This window comes from Oryzias latipes, chromosome 9, assembly GCF_053564925.1.
Source record: "Oryzias latipes strain Hd-rR chromosome 9, Olatipes_Hd-rR_3.1".
Classification (NCBI taxonomy): Eukaryota; Metazoa; Chordata; class Actinopteri; order Beloniformes; family Adrianichthyidae; genus Oryzias; species Oryzias latipes.
The window spans coordinates 32363155-32379967 of NC_136245.1; the positions used below are offsets into that span (position 1 = coordinate 32363155).

The window sequence follows — 16813 nt, forward strand, 5'->3', positions numbered from 1 at the left end:
TGGGTCTGCTATGTCGGAGCGGGGAATTGTGGGAAATAATCCCCATTGCCTGCTTTGGTCAAAATTGGGTTGAGCACGGGTTTTTCTTCTGCCTGATTCCTTTTCATGTGGCTGTTTTAGGATTTTCACTCTTAGTTATTTCATCCCTTTTTTTTTAAAAATGTTTTGTTTTTTGCACCATAAATGTGGAGAGGGGAGAGGGTGAAAACACGGGTGCGATGTTCTGTGTCAGATTTATCAAAATAATAGCGTAAAGTGCTGCCTGTAGCAGGCATGTCAAAGTAAAAGCTGAAAGCCTCCTCTTTGACTTAAGTATTTCCTTGAGTGTGACACTGCGGGCACGGTAAATGCCGTCTCCTATGAAGTGCCGCCCTGGGCCACCGCCCACCTCGCCCATATCAAAAACAGCCACTGCGTCCCATCTGACCCAGCCGTCCTGCCACGGCGCAGCAGTTATATGAGCCCACTAAGGCAGCAGTATCCTCCTGAAGCACACGCCTCTGGAGCCCTCCCCACAGAGCGGGAGCCGCCATTCGCTCATTCAAGGTTAAGCCAACTGGGCTTTAGAAATCCCCCCCCCACGTGCACACATAGAAGGGTTTACAGCAGAGGATGAAACTCGATTGTCACTAATTACTGTCTTTTTTCTTAAGAAAACACCTTATCTGTTCTTATTATGTATTACTACAAAAATAATGTCAATACACAACAAAGCTATCACCTCACAAAGATTTTTGTACTCATTCATGTGCAAAACAATTGATTGACGGATTTTGTGTGGTAGGGGCGTGAACTTCCAACAAACTCACCCCTGATTGGTGGGAGTGGTTGAATCAGAGCGGCTTGGACAAATCCCTGTTTTCTGACATTGTATGGCTCCAACACGGCAATGTCCATATTGCTAAAACAATGTGACTTAATTGACTTCGTTTGGTTGGAATTACAAGTAAACCAATTTTATGAGTGACATCACTCTCACTCAGTCCACATGTGGACATGATGATGACCAGGAATGAAAAATGAAGTGATTCAATACCCTGAGGAGTTCTTTGGGAGTAAAGCATCAGACCTGAGTCAGTCTGGAGCTGTGTTGTGGACACTTTCCAAAGCTTTAGGTTCATGTTTTAATGTGTCGTGGAGGGAGTTGAAGACAGATGATGCTAACCTTGATTGTTGCCCGGAATAAAACAGACTGCTACATATTGCAGCGTATGTGGTCTGGTCAATTCCAGGAAAGTTCCTGCTCTGAAGTAAAGATTTCATCTTTGGGTCCAAACACAGATGAACAGAAACATATTTTGTTTTTGATTCTTCCCCCCTGATGGTGCAGCTCAGTTTTTCTCCAGTTAATAAGAAAAAACGAATGAAGCAGTAAATGATCAGGACCCGCTATTGGTGCTGAGATTAAAGGCAGAAAAGACAAAAAGACCTTTTCTGCAAACAGTCACTTCTTTTCAGGTTACATGTAGTCGTCAAATCCTCAGTCAATGTACACAGCCAATGAAGGACGTGTGCTCTTTGTTGTCTGCAGGGGTGATCAGTAACTGGACGCATGAGACCCGTATCCCTCCCTGCACCATATACCAAGCCTTCCAGTACTTTCTGGACATCACCACTCCACCAACGCCGGTGCTGCTGCAGCAGTTTGCGGCTCTGGCAACCAATGAGAAAGAGAAAAGAAAACTTGAGATCCTTAGCAAGGTAAATTAGTGACTTTTGTGACTTCCCATTAACGCTGACATTTAAACGAATAGCAAAAAAGCTCAGTGGCAACAAAAATGCAGAGTTTGGAGCTTTTTTTTTTTAGCATTCTTTGTGAGACTGCATCGAGGCATTTTTGTACGTTTTTATTGAAGCATTTTTTCTAAAGGTTTGTTTGGAAACACTGATTGCTTATTAGGCTAAAAGGCTTCGCAACTTTTGTGATGAAAATATGGAAGGCCATTTTCTTTCCCTGATGCTGGTGTGATGCACTTTGCACCAGTGGAAGTGTGCACGGTTGGAGTTAGCTTGCGCCCAGTTAAAGCTGTCGATCGCCATACACCCCAGAGGTTGCAGTGCCTCCCACAATTCTCTCCACATCTTTGTCAATGCTTGAAAAAAGCAGTGACTCACCCATTAAATTACTGTCACTAAAAGGGAAAATATGGAAAACTTGAAACGGCAGCACGAACTGTGCCACAGATCGAGTTTTAATGTCTGCAATCTTTGCTGTTTTTTGAATTTGTTGCTTTAAAAATAACTTGTGACAGGCGACTTCTTGTCTTTGCGTTTTCTTTCAAAAAACATCCAAAAAGTCTTCATATCCATCTGTTCACCGAGGTCCGTGAACCCAGGCCACAAAGCGCCTTTGATTTTCACATTTTCCTTGTTTTTTATTCACTTCAAGCTGTGTTTTAGAGATGATGCCAGGCGTCTTGGTGGGCTCTTTTGTTGTTCATTGTTGGCTTGAAAGCAAAGCAAAAGTTCATCCTGTTTTTTTCAGCTTGAGTGTGTTGCAGATTCATCCCAGCCAAATGTCAAAGATGACACACAAAAACAGTTGGGCATTGAGTGGTGAGCGGCGTTGCTGGTGGCCGCCTCCTGCTCGAAAGTCAGAGATGTTTACAGATCTAAAAGAGGAGACCCTGCTGCACTTCTTTGTTTCTGTAGTAACTAGGATGCCCCCCCCCCCCCCCCCGGCTTTTTCCTCTGACCAGCAGTAAGTCAAGAACTTCAGAAGATGATGATAACAATCTGTTTCCCTGACATGTAGGGCTTACAGGAGTACGAAGAGTGGAAGTGGTACAACAATCCGACGCTGGTGGAGGTCCTCGAGGAGTTTCCGTCCATCCAGATGCCGTCCACTCTGCTGCTCACCCAGCTGCCCCTCCTGCAGGCTCGCTATTACTCCATCAGCTCCTCTCCTGACACCTACCCAGGAGAGATCCACCTCACAGTGGCCGTGGTCTCCTATCGCACCAGAGGTGAGACCGATTTTATGACTCCTGCTTTATAACTCCTGCTTCATCAAGTGGTTAAAAAGTGTAAGTCTTTTAAAGTATGAAACATTTTTTGAAAGTCTTTTTTTTTTGCAAAAAAAAGGTCACAGATAAAGAAATTTAGAGGTAAACACAATTTATTCTCAAATCCTTCCTTCAAGTTTAAAGGAAAATCTTGCTTTTCTAAGTCTGCTAATCTAATCTTTTATATTTTTGCATTATAGTTTCTCTTTGCACCCAGCCAAATTATGGCTCTGATTGCATGACGACTAATATTTCTTAATCCCCTCTGGAGAGAAAAAAGCAAGGAGCACACCAGCCTTGCATCCCCTGTTGGTTTGTCCACTCGAGATGAGTGGGAGGCTGTTCAGAGAAAGAGGTAGACTGATTGCTTGGTAATCATCCCTTTCAGATGGAGGGGGTCCTATCCACCATGGAGTGTGTTCGTCGTGGCTCAACAGGATAGAGAAGGGCGAGATGGTGCCGTGTTTTGTGCGAAGGTAAAATCGGGAAAAAGCTGCTGCTTGTTACAGACCCGCTCTGATCATCGTTTGATTTATTTTCAAAGCGTTCCCTGTGGTCTTTTAGTTATGATGAAGCCGTTTTTTTGGTTGTTTTTTTTCCCAAATCAAGAAACCTGTGTCGTTTTCTAGGACATATTTCCTGCAGAGCAGCAGGACTTTACTAGAAATTTGGCTCTGAGTTGTGGGCGGGACCGTTGGCATGAAACAACCCCGCCCCCTTCTCCTCCCCCTTGCTGAGAGCTCAGAACAGGGACTCCATAGAGCTTGTCTTTGCTTCTCCATGTCACAAATGTGATCTTTACAGACAGTTTTTCTGTCTCCTCCTGAATCACAACAGTTTGAATTTTAAAAAAAATCCTCAGAAATGTTATTTTGAGCTTCATTTTCAAATAATATGTGCCCCACCATCAGAAAAATGCGACAAGAACATGTTAAAAGCACTTAAAATACTTTCTCACTTCTGAGTGTCTCTGCCCGGTTTTCCGTGCACATCCTATAAATTAAACATTTTTACAAACTTATATTTTTGGTTTTACCGTCTATAGAAAGAATTGGTCATTTTGAATACTTGTTATTCTCAAAAAGGATCAAATTTGAATAAATATTTATGTTACAAGTAAATAAAATGAACAACATTATTAGAATACCTTATTAATTTCATCCAAAGAGCAAATTTAATCAGAATTACAACTCCAACTGTTTACCCATAGAGGGCAGTAGCTATAAAAACAAAGTTATTTTCAAAAACCAAAAGGAGGTAAGTAGCCTTTGAGTGCCAAATAATTCCAACTACCCCTGGCTGCAGCCTGCAGAATGGGTCATCATAGTGGAATGCTTTGATTGCAGAGGAATGTGAACACGCTGTGGAATGTTAGCCCCGCCCATGCTGAGGCCGTCTTCTTCTTTGGTGGTTTTACAAGTTTCCATGTGCAATATTGCCACCTACGGGTTTTAAGGAGTTTTTCCTTACTGTGAAGGGGGGGTCTAAGGGCAGGAATATCAGTTTAGCTTAGTCTTTTTTGTTAAAGTTTAGTATTATCCTAATGCATTCTTTGTATTCATGATCCCTTTTTCATTGTATGTGCTAAAATAAAATAAAAATATTTAATTGAATTAGGGAATTTCTACCATGATTCCTGCCTTCTTATGCCTTTTACAAGTTTCCATGTGCATGCATTAGGGAATTAATAAATTCTGTCTGGCCTCACAGACTCAAAAAAATAACTCATTGGATGAACTCAATTTAATTGTTTTGTCAGGATTTACATCCAATAAATATGAGTAACCCCACCTCAAAGAAAATTCTTCCATGTAATGAAATATAATCGAGTTAGTCGAACTAAATTTTATCAAGAAAGGCAAAGGAAAAAAAAACAAGCAACAGCAGTCTAATGCTAGATTCGAATTCAGAACCTCTGTTGTATAAACCCGCTATCAAAGCCACTGAGCTATCACTCCAGCGATGAAGCAATGCCGCCGGTATAAATAAATAGATTCCATATTTCTATAAATGAGGCTCTTCGTGTATCGTCTTATTGGGAGAAGCCGAGTTGAAACGATTTCATGCCACAGTTTCGTTTTTTACGTGGAAAAAACGAACTAAAGTTTTCACTTTTGAAAAGTCGAAGGATTTGAAGGACTAATAGTCATACCAGGCATTACATTAGACGAAGGAGTTGAACATTTTAAAAGTTCAATGGTTAAAATAGGTGAAGAATTGTAGCCGTGAGACGGCAAAAAGAATAAAGAGAAACAGGAAAACAGCATTCAACAGCACGCCCCTTACTTGAACTCAATTATTTTGGATTACTGGAGTTATAGGGGAAACTATTTATACATTTTGTGTTAGGTCAATTAAATGTAGATACATTCTTTTAAAATAAATATTTTTAAATAAAACAAACAGAATTTTATTGTGTTACATGAAAGAGGGACTTCAATCATTTTTTTGAGTGAAAAAATTGCACCATTCAAATTTTCCTCCCTCTGTTCTCTTTCTTCCTCATACAATTCACAATGTCACAAAATGTGCTCCACTGATTCTTCCCCTTTCCTGCAATCACAACTGCACTGATGAAGGTGAATCAAATGCACAGGCTCAGCGTGGGCGGGGTTAACATTCCACAGCAGACGGCCTCAGCATGGGCGGGGCTAACATTCCACAGCGTGTTCACATTCCTCTGCAATCAAAGCATTCCACTATGATGACCCATTCTGCAGGCTGCAGCCAGGGCTTACTCAATAATTCACTGACTGACTAAGTATACCTTGAATAATGTTAGTATCCCATACTAACTTTTCATCTACATCTTCTTGTGCAAAGTTTAAGTTATAAATCAAAAATAGGCAACAAATGTATATTTTTAAATCTATCTTTTTTGCGGGGTTTTGTTATGTCAATTTTTTTGACATTAAATGTAGATTAATGCAGTTTACATAAACTTTTGCCATATTTTTATCATGAATTGTACAGGATTGGTGTATATTGTTGTATATTCCGTCTTTATGTAAAAGATTTGGAAAATGGCCAAAATGGACTCTTCGACTTGAGCTGTTTATTGGTGTTAGGTGTTACAGGCTCAGCAAATATGCAAAGAAAAATAAAAATGTTTCATATTTCATGTTTTAGTGCTCCGTCATTCCAACTTCCCAAAGACGACCAAGCACCTTGTATCCTGGTGGGTCCAGGAACGGGCATCGCCCCGTTCAGAAGCTTCTGGCAGCACAGACTGTACAACCTTGAGCACAACGGTGGGTGTAATGACTTCTTATTCGTTTCTGGCATGAGTATTTGACACTAATGTGTACACACTTTAGTGCATGAAAACGCAGAATGAATGCCTGATTGGGTTTTAGAAAGTACACATGATGAACTTTGAGATGCTCATAACTGAGGAGTACCACTTTCAGTAGAAAACTTACAGTCTCTATTCTTCCATAAAGGGATTAAGTCGTGTCCCATGATTCTGGTGTTTGGCTGTCGGCAATCTGAGATGGACCACATCTACAAAGAGGAGACCCTCCAGGCCAAGAACAAAGGGGTGTTCAAGGAGCTCTACACAGCTTACTCCAGAGAGCCCGGTAAACCAAAGGTACTCCACTTAGTGCCGACTCCTGCATGGACTTCAGCGGCCGCAGAGTCTATGTCACTTCCTGAGCTTTGGGAGATGACTTCCTCCTTTTGCTTTCTGCATCTGTTAGAAATATGTGCAAGACGTTCTCCGCGAGCACCTGTCAGAGATGGTGTACCAATGCCTTAAGAAGGAAGGGGGCCACATTTACGTATGTGGGGATGTCACGATGGCTGGGGACGTTCTCAAGACTGTGCAGCAAATCGTCAAGCAGCAGGGCAACATGAGTCTGGAGGATGCTGGCTTCTACATCAGCAAGCTTCGGGTAAAAAGACTGCAGAATTTTGGTGTGGAAATTCTAAGTAGCAAAAAAAACTAACTTTCCATCCTATAAGTAGAAAATAGTTAAAGTATGTGGGTTTTAAAAAAATAAAACTTATTTTGAACTCTTTCTACCTCTTTTGTTTACTTTGTCGTCACCAGGATGAGAACCGTTACCACGAAGACATCTTCGGTGTCACTCTGCGCACCTATGAAGTCACCAACCGGATTCGCTCCGAGTCCATCGCCTACATTGAGGAGAACAAAAAAGACTCAGATGAGTGAGTGATTTCCTCGTTCGTTTCCAGCGTTGCCTCTGAAATTGGAGCCCACAATGATCAAAAAGGATTGATTTACCTTGAATTACACAAAAGAAGCTGCAATTTAAACCATTTTGTGAGTGTAGATGTGGGAATAAAGGACTCTTTTTGGAGTTTAAGGCTAATGGAAAGTATTTGTGCGACTGCCCATATATATTTTTGTGTTAAATGTCAGTCTTTCCCTAATAAAGTAGTGTATTTATCTTCTGCTCTATCTCACACTCCAGCTGAACTTTGCTAAGGTTTTATTGATGGACGTGTGTGGACAAGCTGACAGTAATGCTTGAAAGTGGTAACCACATCGCTAACAGTGCCTAATAGGATAAACAAAAGACAAGAGCATCACCAATGATAAATATGTTCAAAATAAAACTAGGATAGAAAAATGGAATAAAATGATATGGTGATGAAAATTAAATTTAATAATCTTGTGATCAATTTTGTCTAAAAAGGAAAAAAATTCAGTGTATAAATCAAATCTGTCATTTTTTTTCCAGTTGTTGCAGGGTCAGTATTATGAAGGTGTTGCTGCTTCTTCATTTACCATTTTATTTTATTTTGGGTCACCGATCTGCTTGAACTGCAGTCAGCAGCGCTTTGATGATAGAAAAACAACTATTATAATATTTTTATTATTTAGTTCTAAAATTATTCACAGCAACAGAGACATTCATGTTGTGTTTACTGCTGAAATTAGCCAGGAAGTTGACAAAGGTAACTGTTGATAGTGTATAGCGTCTTTCTTTCAAAGCCTTTGTGTTTTTATCTGTTATGTTTTGTTGATTCTGATCTGCTGTTCTAAATGAAGGTAAAAAATTAGGCTGTTTAAAGGCTTATTATTTGAATTTTCCTTCTTCCGGTAAAAAGACAAATATATAAATGAATGTTATGTTAAATAGTAGAATAGTAGAAACGAGGGTTTCATCTGTGAATCATTAGACATGACAATCCAGAGACGAGACCCGGGCGCAGAGCAGCAGTGTAAAACGCTCCTCTGAGCCTCCCTTAGGGTTAGTGCCGGTGCAAAACCCATGCAGGGAAAGTCAAGCAGTTCCGAGCTTTAGCTTATGTGCTGAAAGACAAATGAAAGGAGCCCGTCATAGAAACTTAAAAGTGACAGACAGCAGTTCTCACAAGCAGAATTATGTCATTAAATGCGGTTTATTAAACATTCGATCCATTTCCTCCAAGTCCCTCTTAGTCAACGAGTTAATTACTGATAACAATCTTAGTCTTTTAGCCTTAACAGAAACTTGGCTCCATCAGGATGACTATGTTAGATTGAATGAAGCAACCCCCCCCACTTATGCTAACTATCAGAAATCCAGGATTTCAGGGAAAGGAGGTGGTTTGGCAGTAATATCACAGTCTAGCTTACTTCTCAGCCCTAAAGTTAAAAATGCTTATAATTCATTTGAAAGCATCATATTGTCTTTAAGTCACCCAAACAGGAAAACTCGAAAACCTGTTTTACTCATAATTATTTATCGCCCCCCCGGCCCATATTCAGAATTTTTAACTGAGTTTTCCGACTTCCTATCGACTATTGTCTTAGATTCTGATCAAATTATAATATTAGGGGATTTTAATATTCATGTTGATGACCCCAGTGACTGCCTAGGAAAGGCTTTTGCAGCTTTATTAGATGATGTTGGTTTCACCCAAAGTGTGAATGAACCCACTCACTATCATAAGCACACCCTGGACCTTGTTCTAACCCATGGGATAGAGATCAGCCAGCTGAGTGTCCTTCCTCTTAACCCCATCATTTCTGATCACTTTATGATTACCTTCCAGTTTACACTGGAACATCCTTCTGCCCCAGTGAATAAGAAACAACTTAGAAGAACCTTAACTGACCGTTCTGTGTCTGAGTTTAAACACACAGTTCAGCCAGTACTTAGTGATATTCTGAGAAAATACTCTGAGACCAGCTCCCATAGTATCAGTCCTAGTATAAATGACCACTTTGTTAATGATGCCTTACAAGCCCTCAGGAGTACACTCCATGTTGTTGCCCCCTTGAAACCTAAGTTCGTCAGACAAAACCGAGTAGCACCGTGGTTTAACGCTGAAACTCGTTCTCTTAAACGAGAAACCCGTAAGTTGGAAAGAGAATGGCGCCGCTCCGGTTCAGAGCAGTCTCTGGATATCTGGAAACATAGCCTATTAAATTATAAAAAAGCTCTGCGTAGAGCTAGAAGCCAGTACTATTCAACCTTAATATCAGAGAATGGAAACAATCCAAGATTTCTTTTTAGCACTATAGCTAAATTAACTCGCAGTCAGAGCTCAGTAGAACCACATGTTCCTGTTTCTCTCAGCTCTGATGATTTTCTTACATTTTTCGATAGTAAAATCTCAAATATTAGACATAAGTTAAATCAAGTTATTCCTATTATCAGCCCAGAACAGGCTGAAGCGGTAGAAATGGAAGCATCCATAGAAACCTCTGTAACATTAGACTGCTTCACTGCTGTGGATCAAGCGGAAATAACATCAATTATTACGTCCTCCAAATCCTCAACGTGTCTGTTAGACCCAATTCCCACTAGACTTTTTAAAGAAACTTTTCCCCTAATTAATGATCCCATATTAACAATGATAAATACCTCTCTGGAAACGGGTTACGTGCCACAGTCTTTTAAATATGCAGTTGTTAAACCTCTTCTGAAAAAGCCCAGTTTGGATCCTAGCATCTTGGCCAACTATAGACCGATATCAAACCTGCCCTTTTTTTCTAAAATCCTAGAAAGAGTTGTAGTTAAGCAGCTTTACTGCCACCTACAGGACAACAGCCACTTTGAAGACTTTCAGTCGGGGTTTAGACCTCACCACAGTACGGAAACTGCACTAGTTAGAGTCTCTAATGACTTGTTATTGGCCTCAGAAAAGGGACTACTTTCTATTCTGGTCCTGTTGGACCTCAGTGCTGCCTTTGACACTATCGACCACTGTATTTTACTCCATAGATTAGAGCAGGACATAGGGATCAGAGGATCTGCTCTCCAGTGGTTTAAATCCTATCTGTCTGATAGGTATCAGTTCGTTAATGTAAATGGCCATTCCTCTCAGTGCACTCGAGTCAACTATGGAGTCCCACAGGGCTCAGTCTTGGGACCGATCCTGTTTACGCTTTATATGTTACCCCTAGGAAACATAATCAGGAAACACAGCATTAATTTTCATTGTTATGCCGACGATACGCAGTTGTATTTATCCATGAAGCCTGACCAGAATGACCAGATAGAGAAACTGAACGCCTGCATCAGTGACATCAAGACCTGGATGACAATTAATTACCTCCTCTTGAACCCAGAAAAAACTGAGGTCATTATACTTGGTCCTAAAAACCTCAGAGATGCTCTGTCTGCTCAGATAGTCTCCCTGGATGGTATAAGTATAGCCCCCAATTCCACAGTTAGAAACCTTGGGGTTTTACTTGACCAGGATTTATCATTTAAGGCTCACATATCTCAGGCATGTAGAACTGCCTTTTTTCACCTGCGAAATATTGCTAAGATCAGAAATCTACTTTCTAAGAGTGATGCTGAAAAACTCATCCATGCATTTGTTACGTCGAGGCTGGATTACTGTAACTCCTTGTTAGCAGCGTGTCCTAAGAGTTCCTTAAGAAGTCTCCAGCTTGTTCAGAACGCAGCTGCTAGATTGTTAGCTGGAACCAGCAGAAGAGATCACATCACTCCTGTGATAGTTTCGCTCCATTGGCTCCCAGTTGATTCTAGAATTAAGTTCAAGATCCTCCTGTTAACCTATAAGGCCTTACATGGAATGGCCCCGTCCTATATTAAGGACCTCATAGTCCCTTACCAACCAATCAGAACACTTCGCTCGCAAAATGCAGGACTGCTTGTGGTTCCTAGAATTAGTAAAAGTACGGTTGGAGGTAGAGCGTTTAGCCACCAAGCCCCTGTCTTATGGAATAAACTCCCAGCTCATGTAAGAGAGGCCGACTCAGTTTCTACATTCAAAGCTAGACTGAAAACATTCCTCTTTGGACAGACTTATTGTCAGACTGGCTAGTATTCAGAGATTATTTAACTTAATGTTAATTTGTTTAAATTAAACTTAATAATAACTATTTCTTTTAAAAGGCTGCTAGAAGTTGAAGCTGGGGTAACTATGGTGCACTGGGGTTCTGTCCTCTTTCCTTTTTTACTTCTACCCTTCCTCTCCTCTATTCTTGATCATAATTTATCATTTAGTTCTCCATGCCTCTGTTTGGTGCAGTGCGATTCATGTATTGTCCCTCTTTTCCTCTCCCCTCCTGGGGAGTGGGAGTGCTTCCAGACCCCAGTTGGCTCATCCGTGCTCCAGTTCCTGACCATTTACCTCGCCTTTGCTCCTGCTCCTACACCTGGCTGTGGATCCTGCCTCTGGCTCATCTCTGGCTCGTCTCTGCTCTGTACCTGACCGAGTACCTCGTCTCTGCTCCTGCTCCTACACCTGGCTGTGGATCCTGCCTCTGGCTCATCTCTGGCTCGTCTCTGCTCTGTGCCTGACCGAGTACCTCGTCTCTGCTCCTGCTCCTACACCTGGCTGTGGATCCTGTCTCCGGCTCGACTCGCGCCTTTGACTGTCCCCACAACCACGGCTGGATGAAGCTCGTCTGCTGGACTTTTATATATGTAGTTGTAGATTTAGATAAGTTAATTCTTCTCTAAGATTTCTGGTAAATCGCCTGTCCGTCCTGGGAGAGGATCCCTCCTTCATGTGGGCACCCCTGAGGTTTCTTCGTTTTTTCCGGAATCCGGTTTTTTTGGGAGTTTTTCCTTACCGCGAAGGGGGGTCTAAGGGCAGGGATGCCAGTATAGCTTAGTCAGTTTGTTAGTTCATTTTAGTATTTTTCTATTGAACTCTTTGTATTCGTGATCCTTTTGATTTCATGTTTTACTTCGAAGCCCATCGAGACGACTGTTGTTGTGATTTTGGGCTATACAAATAAAATTGAATTGAATTGAATTGAATTGACATGATGACAATGGTACGTTCCATTTTCATGCAATCTTTGAAGTGGCCGTACGAGCCTCAAGGGAACTGAGACTCACCTGCGCTCCTCTTAGAGGGCCTATATCCTGCTTTTCTTAAGCCTTTCAGAGTAAACGATATCTGTATTTATGATGATATATAACTTTAGCACACGATCTTAATGAAATATGAGTTTTTTGTCGCCCTTTTTCCTACCTAGATTTCTGAGACTCCACCTTTCACTGAACCTAGAGTCAGACTCGGCGGCAGCGTTTCTGCATTTCAACAAACATCCGAACTTTTGCAAAAATAGATGTGCATATTGTGCATTTAAAATGAAATCGGACAGACTGAACAGCTGAAAAACCTGCAGCGCCCGTACGGATGATTCCGGTGACCCTCATGTAGTTTAGGATAACGTGTCTGTTCACTCAGCAGAACTCACTCTCTGCCCATGTTTTAAGCTCTCACATCCTAAATAGAGTCTGAAACGGAGAGACAACCACACTTTTGTCTTTATTTATGAATTCAATCATGTGCTTTATGACGCGCAGTATTTCTGTTTACACACACAGCCAGGATCATTAACTCCTCTCATCCTGCAGCACGGTTAGCTGTGTGGGATGATTGGTTATTTATTTAGCTTCATGCCACCGATGTTTTCTTTTGCTGTCACTTCCACACACCCCAGCGTGGGCTGAGATCTTAGAGTGGGACACAAAAAAAAAAGCCAAACGCAGCTCCATTTCAGTGACATTTGAAAGTCCACTTCCCCGTCTGTAACCTGCGGTTCTTTGGTAACGGTGCGTTGTCGTCTCGACGTGAAAACAGAGTGTGTAACCATGGAAACCTGTGGAGACTAACGAGATTAGACTGAAAGCGAGTGGCTCTATTCCATTTTTCTGGTTTTGTTGTTTGTGCATATTCAAGATTATGCACTTCAGAAACCCTCGCCTTGAGAGCAAAACGAGGACTTTGCGTGGCTCAGTAGGACCCGGCGAAATGCGTGACAGGCCGCGGTTCCTGTGTGGATTGTCACTCGGATTTCACATTTGTCCATCAGAGCTCCAGCTCACTGGATGAGTAATGAGTGTAACATCTCTGTTTTTGTCTTTCTCCTCATTCCCCGTCCCCGCTTTTGTCCTGGTCTCTCTCAGGGTTTTCTGCTCGTAGGACGATGAATCTGGGGTTTTTTTCTGACGACAGCCAGTGAGGAGGACGCCACAGCGCTGGTTAAAGAATACTGTGCCAATTTTCATACTGTAAAAAAAAGAAAAAAGAAAAGAAAAAGGTTTCTCTTTTTATAAATCACTTAAATGTTTCTGTTGGGCTCTGCAACTGTGTCTGTAGCAAGATGGACATGTTTTGTTGTTGATGATGCTTCCCAAAATTTGAAATTGATCTTTATGATTCATAATGTGTGCACCCAGTGTAATGACCTGCCTCATTGTGAATGCATGACAAAGACAAAACTATTATACTCCAATATAGTATTTTCCGTGGTATTGTTGCAGTTAAAAGCTTTTTTTTTTTCAGTTCATGTACTTGCAATGAACTGTTTGATGTTAATTCAAACTTGACATTTCTCTGTAAACTGTATGAACTTGTGGGGAAAATATCTGAGCTGGCGAAACAAAAAGAAACTGTACAGGCATGCGTTTTACACGCTGACACGTGTTTCGCCAACAAACGTACTGTGTGGCCGCGTCACCTTGAATTGTGAGTGCAGCAATTCTGTCAAAGCCTTAATAAACAAATAAACTAGCTTCCCTTTTTGGCGATCCATCAACAGCCTCAGTGCTCCTTAGAGGCCCTCCTGTCGTCGTTTCACGCAAAACCGCTCATCTAATATTCATCATCTTGCTCTGTTCGTTTGGAAAATAACATTCAAGTTGCTTTATTTCGGTAACTTTTATCAGAAATCCCAAACAGGAATTCTAAAATTGTTCTTTGCTGCAACTTTTTTAGCTTAATTATCTTTGTCTGTCATTTTCTTTGCCTGATTTCAGGTGTATGGAGTGGTTTTTGTGCCCTTATTCCAACACACAAAACTCACTGTTCTGAGTGTAAAACTTAAAAAAATGTGCGTTCTCAAAAATTATTTTACATTTGAAAGAGAAAAATCCACCCAAAACTCAAAAATACATGTAAACAAAACATCGCTTAGTTGAGAATTTCTCTTGCGTGAAAATGTTTTGATTTTAAATATTGTGTAGGTTTCACGAGGAAAAGTGTTTGGTTAGCCTGTATTTTTGAGTATGAAGTGCATTTTTCTCTTTCAAGTGCAAAATAACCAAAATATTTAAAGCTTTTCACTCAATACAGTGAGTGTGACAGCAGATCTACCCAGTTGGCTTTTGGCATTCCCATTTTTTAGTTGAGGTGTGTTATGTAGGGTATTTTCTGGCCTAGAAGTTTATTAACTTTACGTAATTATAGAGAAAGTTTGTTTTTGTTTTTTCACAATTTGCTTATCCTGGCGTTTTATTATCCCATAGTGCAGTTTTGATTTGTCTTTTCAAAACGTTGATGGATTTTTGGCATCTCAGTTTAGTGAGTAGACATTAAAAAAAGCCAAGATCGGTCCTATAATTGGTTAACTTTGGCAAAAAAAAACATTGGATTTCAGGATTAAAGATTTCTGATTAGATTACAGTTTAAACCCTTTTGGTGTGACTTTTTTCACAGCTGGTAACTGGAATCGGAAATCTCAGACTTAAGGTTTTGGCATTTTTAGAGTTCAGGTTTGTAAATCAGGTTGTTTTGTGTGGTTTTGACTCTGTGTATTGATTTAAGATTGTTTTAATCTTATTGCTTTAACAATAACTGCCTCTGTACTGGTTTGCTGGAACAAAGGGACCAACTAAAAACTGGAAAACCTGAACTTTGAAATATTTGGTTGAAAATATGTGTGAAGAGGCCATTTATGTTCTGGAGAATTTAGCTTAAAGATTTTTTTCTCTTATTTTTGATGTTTATGCATAAAACTACATTAAAACACTTGGAAGTTTTCATGAGGAGTCCGTAAAATATGCCTCCCCATCGGGTCAGCCTAACTTCACCCTTTTCTTTTGAAATGTCGCATCTCTGCACGTCAAAAGATGCCGCTCGAATAGCATCAGAGATCGGTCAACCTAATCACCAGTGGAGCTTCTCAAATCTGTATTTATCTGCCTCTTGCCTTATATTTAGCTCGCTGCAAATGTTTGGAAGATGATTTTCGTTGCATGTTTCGTGCTCCCTGTGGCCGAGACGCCACCTCTTCACTGTGAACGAACACCTGCCTCGCGGCGTTAGCACGCATGTGTGTGTGTGTGTGCATGCATTTGTGCGCCCTACGAACCACCAACAGTGTGCACATCTCTATATGAGTGGGTGTGAACATGCATGATCTCAGGTGTGTTTTGCTCACTTGCTTGTTGTCTGATTCTTTTTTTTTTTTTTTTTTTGGAGAAAAAAGAATGAATTTGTTTCTGAATCACAGACGCCTGCAGAGGCTTTGGGAACAGGAAACTGCCCACAATGGCGTCCTGTTGCGATTTGAGCTTTACAGTTGCTTTCTCTCTGGCTCCACTCCAGCTTTCCCATCTGGAGATGAGATCGCAGTTCAGGCTAATGTGGTCATTTTCTGCTTTGAGCCGCTGTTTGGTTGGTCCACATAAGAACTCAGCATTTTCTTCTGGGCCTTTTTTGTTGTTTTGTTTACATCTGAGGTAGCTTTAGCTTGTGGTTTCAGTTCGGTTACGTTTTGTCTTATTTCTGAACACATGGATTTATCAATGGGGAGGAAAATGGGGGGTTCCCATAGTTCCCAGTCTTCTTTATTCTTGATGAATGTCTCTGTATAAGTTGTTCCAACTTGTTTGTTTAAATTAAAAAAGTGACAAATTTGTGATTTGAAATGTGCAACAAAAAAGAGTTGATACAAGAAAAAGCTTCTATATATATACATAGCATCTATATAAATATATACATATATGTAAAGGCAAAGTATAACCAAAAAAGAGCACCACTTCAGTCTTTTCTAAGAATGTATTTTGATTATGTAAATGAAAACTTTGTTTGAGCTTGATTTAAGAAAACTGTGTTCATGTTGACTCTCGTATCCTTTAGGTATGAGATTGCATGGGGGTCTGTTGGTATCTTGGCGGCGCCGCCGAACAGGTAGCGCCACGCTCCTTTGCTTTGTGCATCTGTCAGGCGCACAGGGCTTCGGGTGGGAGCCAAATTAGGGAGGGGGTTTATCTTTCTGTGTTTGTGAATTGCTGCTAATCAGAACAATCCCATCAGCCTCTGCTATTATGACTTGTTGCGTACTTGATTGAGGATGTTCCATTTTAATGCGTCAACTATAAGGAGACTTTGCTTTTACTTATAAATAAAGAAACATTTCCAGAATGTGTTGGCACTTGTTTGGTCTGGTTTTTTTTTGGGGGGGGGGTTTGTTCATGCAAGCAGCAGATTCTGCACCAGCCTAATGCCTAATGGTCTTATCCCCCTTCCCCTCCTACTATCACCCTCCTTCCCCCCCCTCTTTCTAACGTCCCTCTCTCTTCTTCCCCTCTTTCCTTTTCCGTCCGGTCCAACACCAAAGATCTTCAAACATG

General features: G+C 40.9%; 1 protein-coding gene across 4 annotated transcripts in view; it reads left to right on the plus strand.

Annotated features, from left to right (window-relative positions):
• The window catches only part of nos1 (nitric oxide synthase 1 (neuronal)), an 81474-nt gene extending 64870 nt beyond the window's left edge, over positions 1-16604 (plus strand). For 3 of the 4 annotated variants that reach the window (XM_078952078.1, XM_023958052.2, XM_078952079.1), the window contains 8 exons: positions 1532-1701; positions 2756-2966; positions 3394-3481; positions 6135-6256; positions 6449-6597; positions 6707-6901; positions 7060-7178; positions 13364-16604. In XM_078952078.1, coding sequence (XP_078808204.1) covers positions 1532-1701; positions 2756-2966; positions 3394-3481; positions 6135-6256; positions 6449-6597; positions 6707-6901; positions 7060-7178; positions 13364-13379 — 1070 coding nt within the window. In that variant the 3' untranslated portion in view covers positions 13380-16604. 4 annotated transcript variants of the gene reach the window in all.
• Positions 16605-16813: the final 209 nt, after the last annotated feature.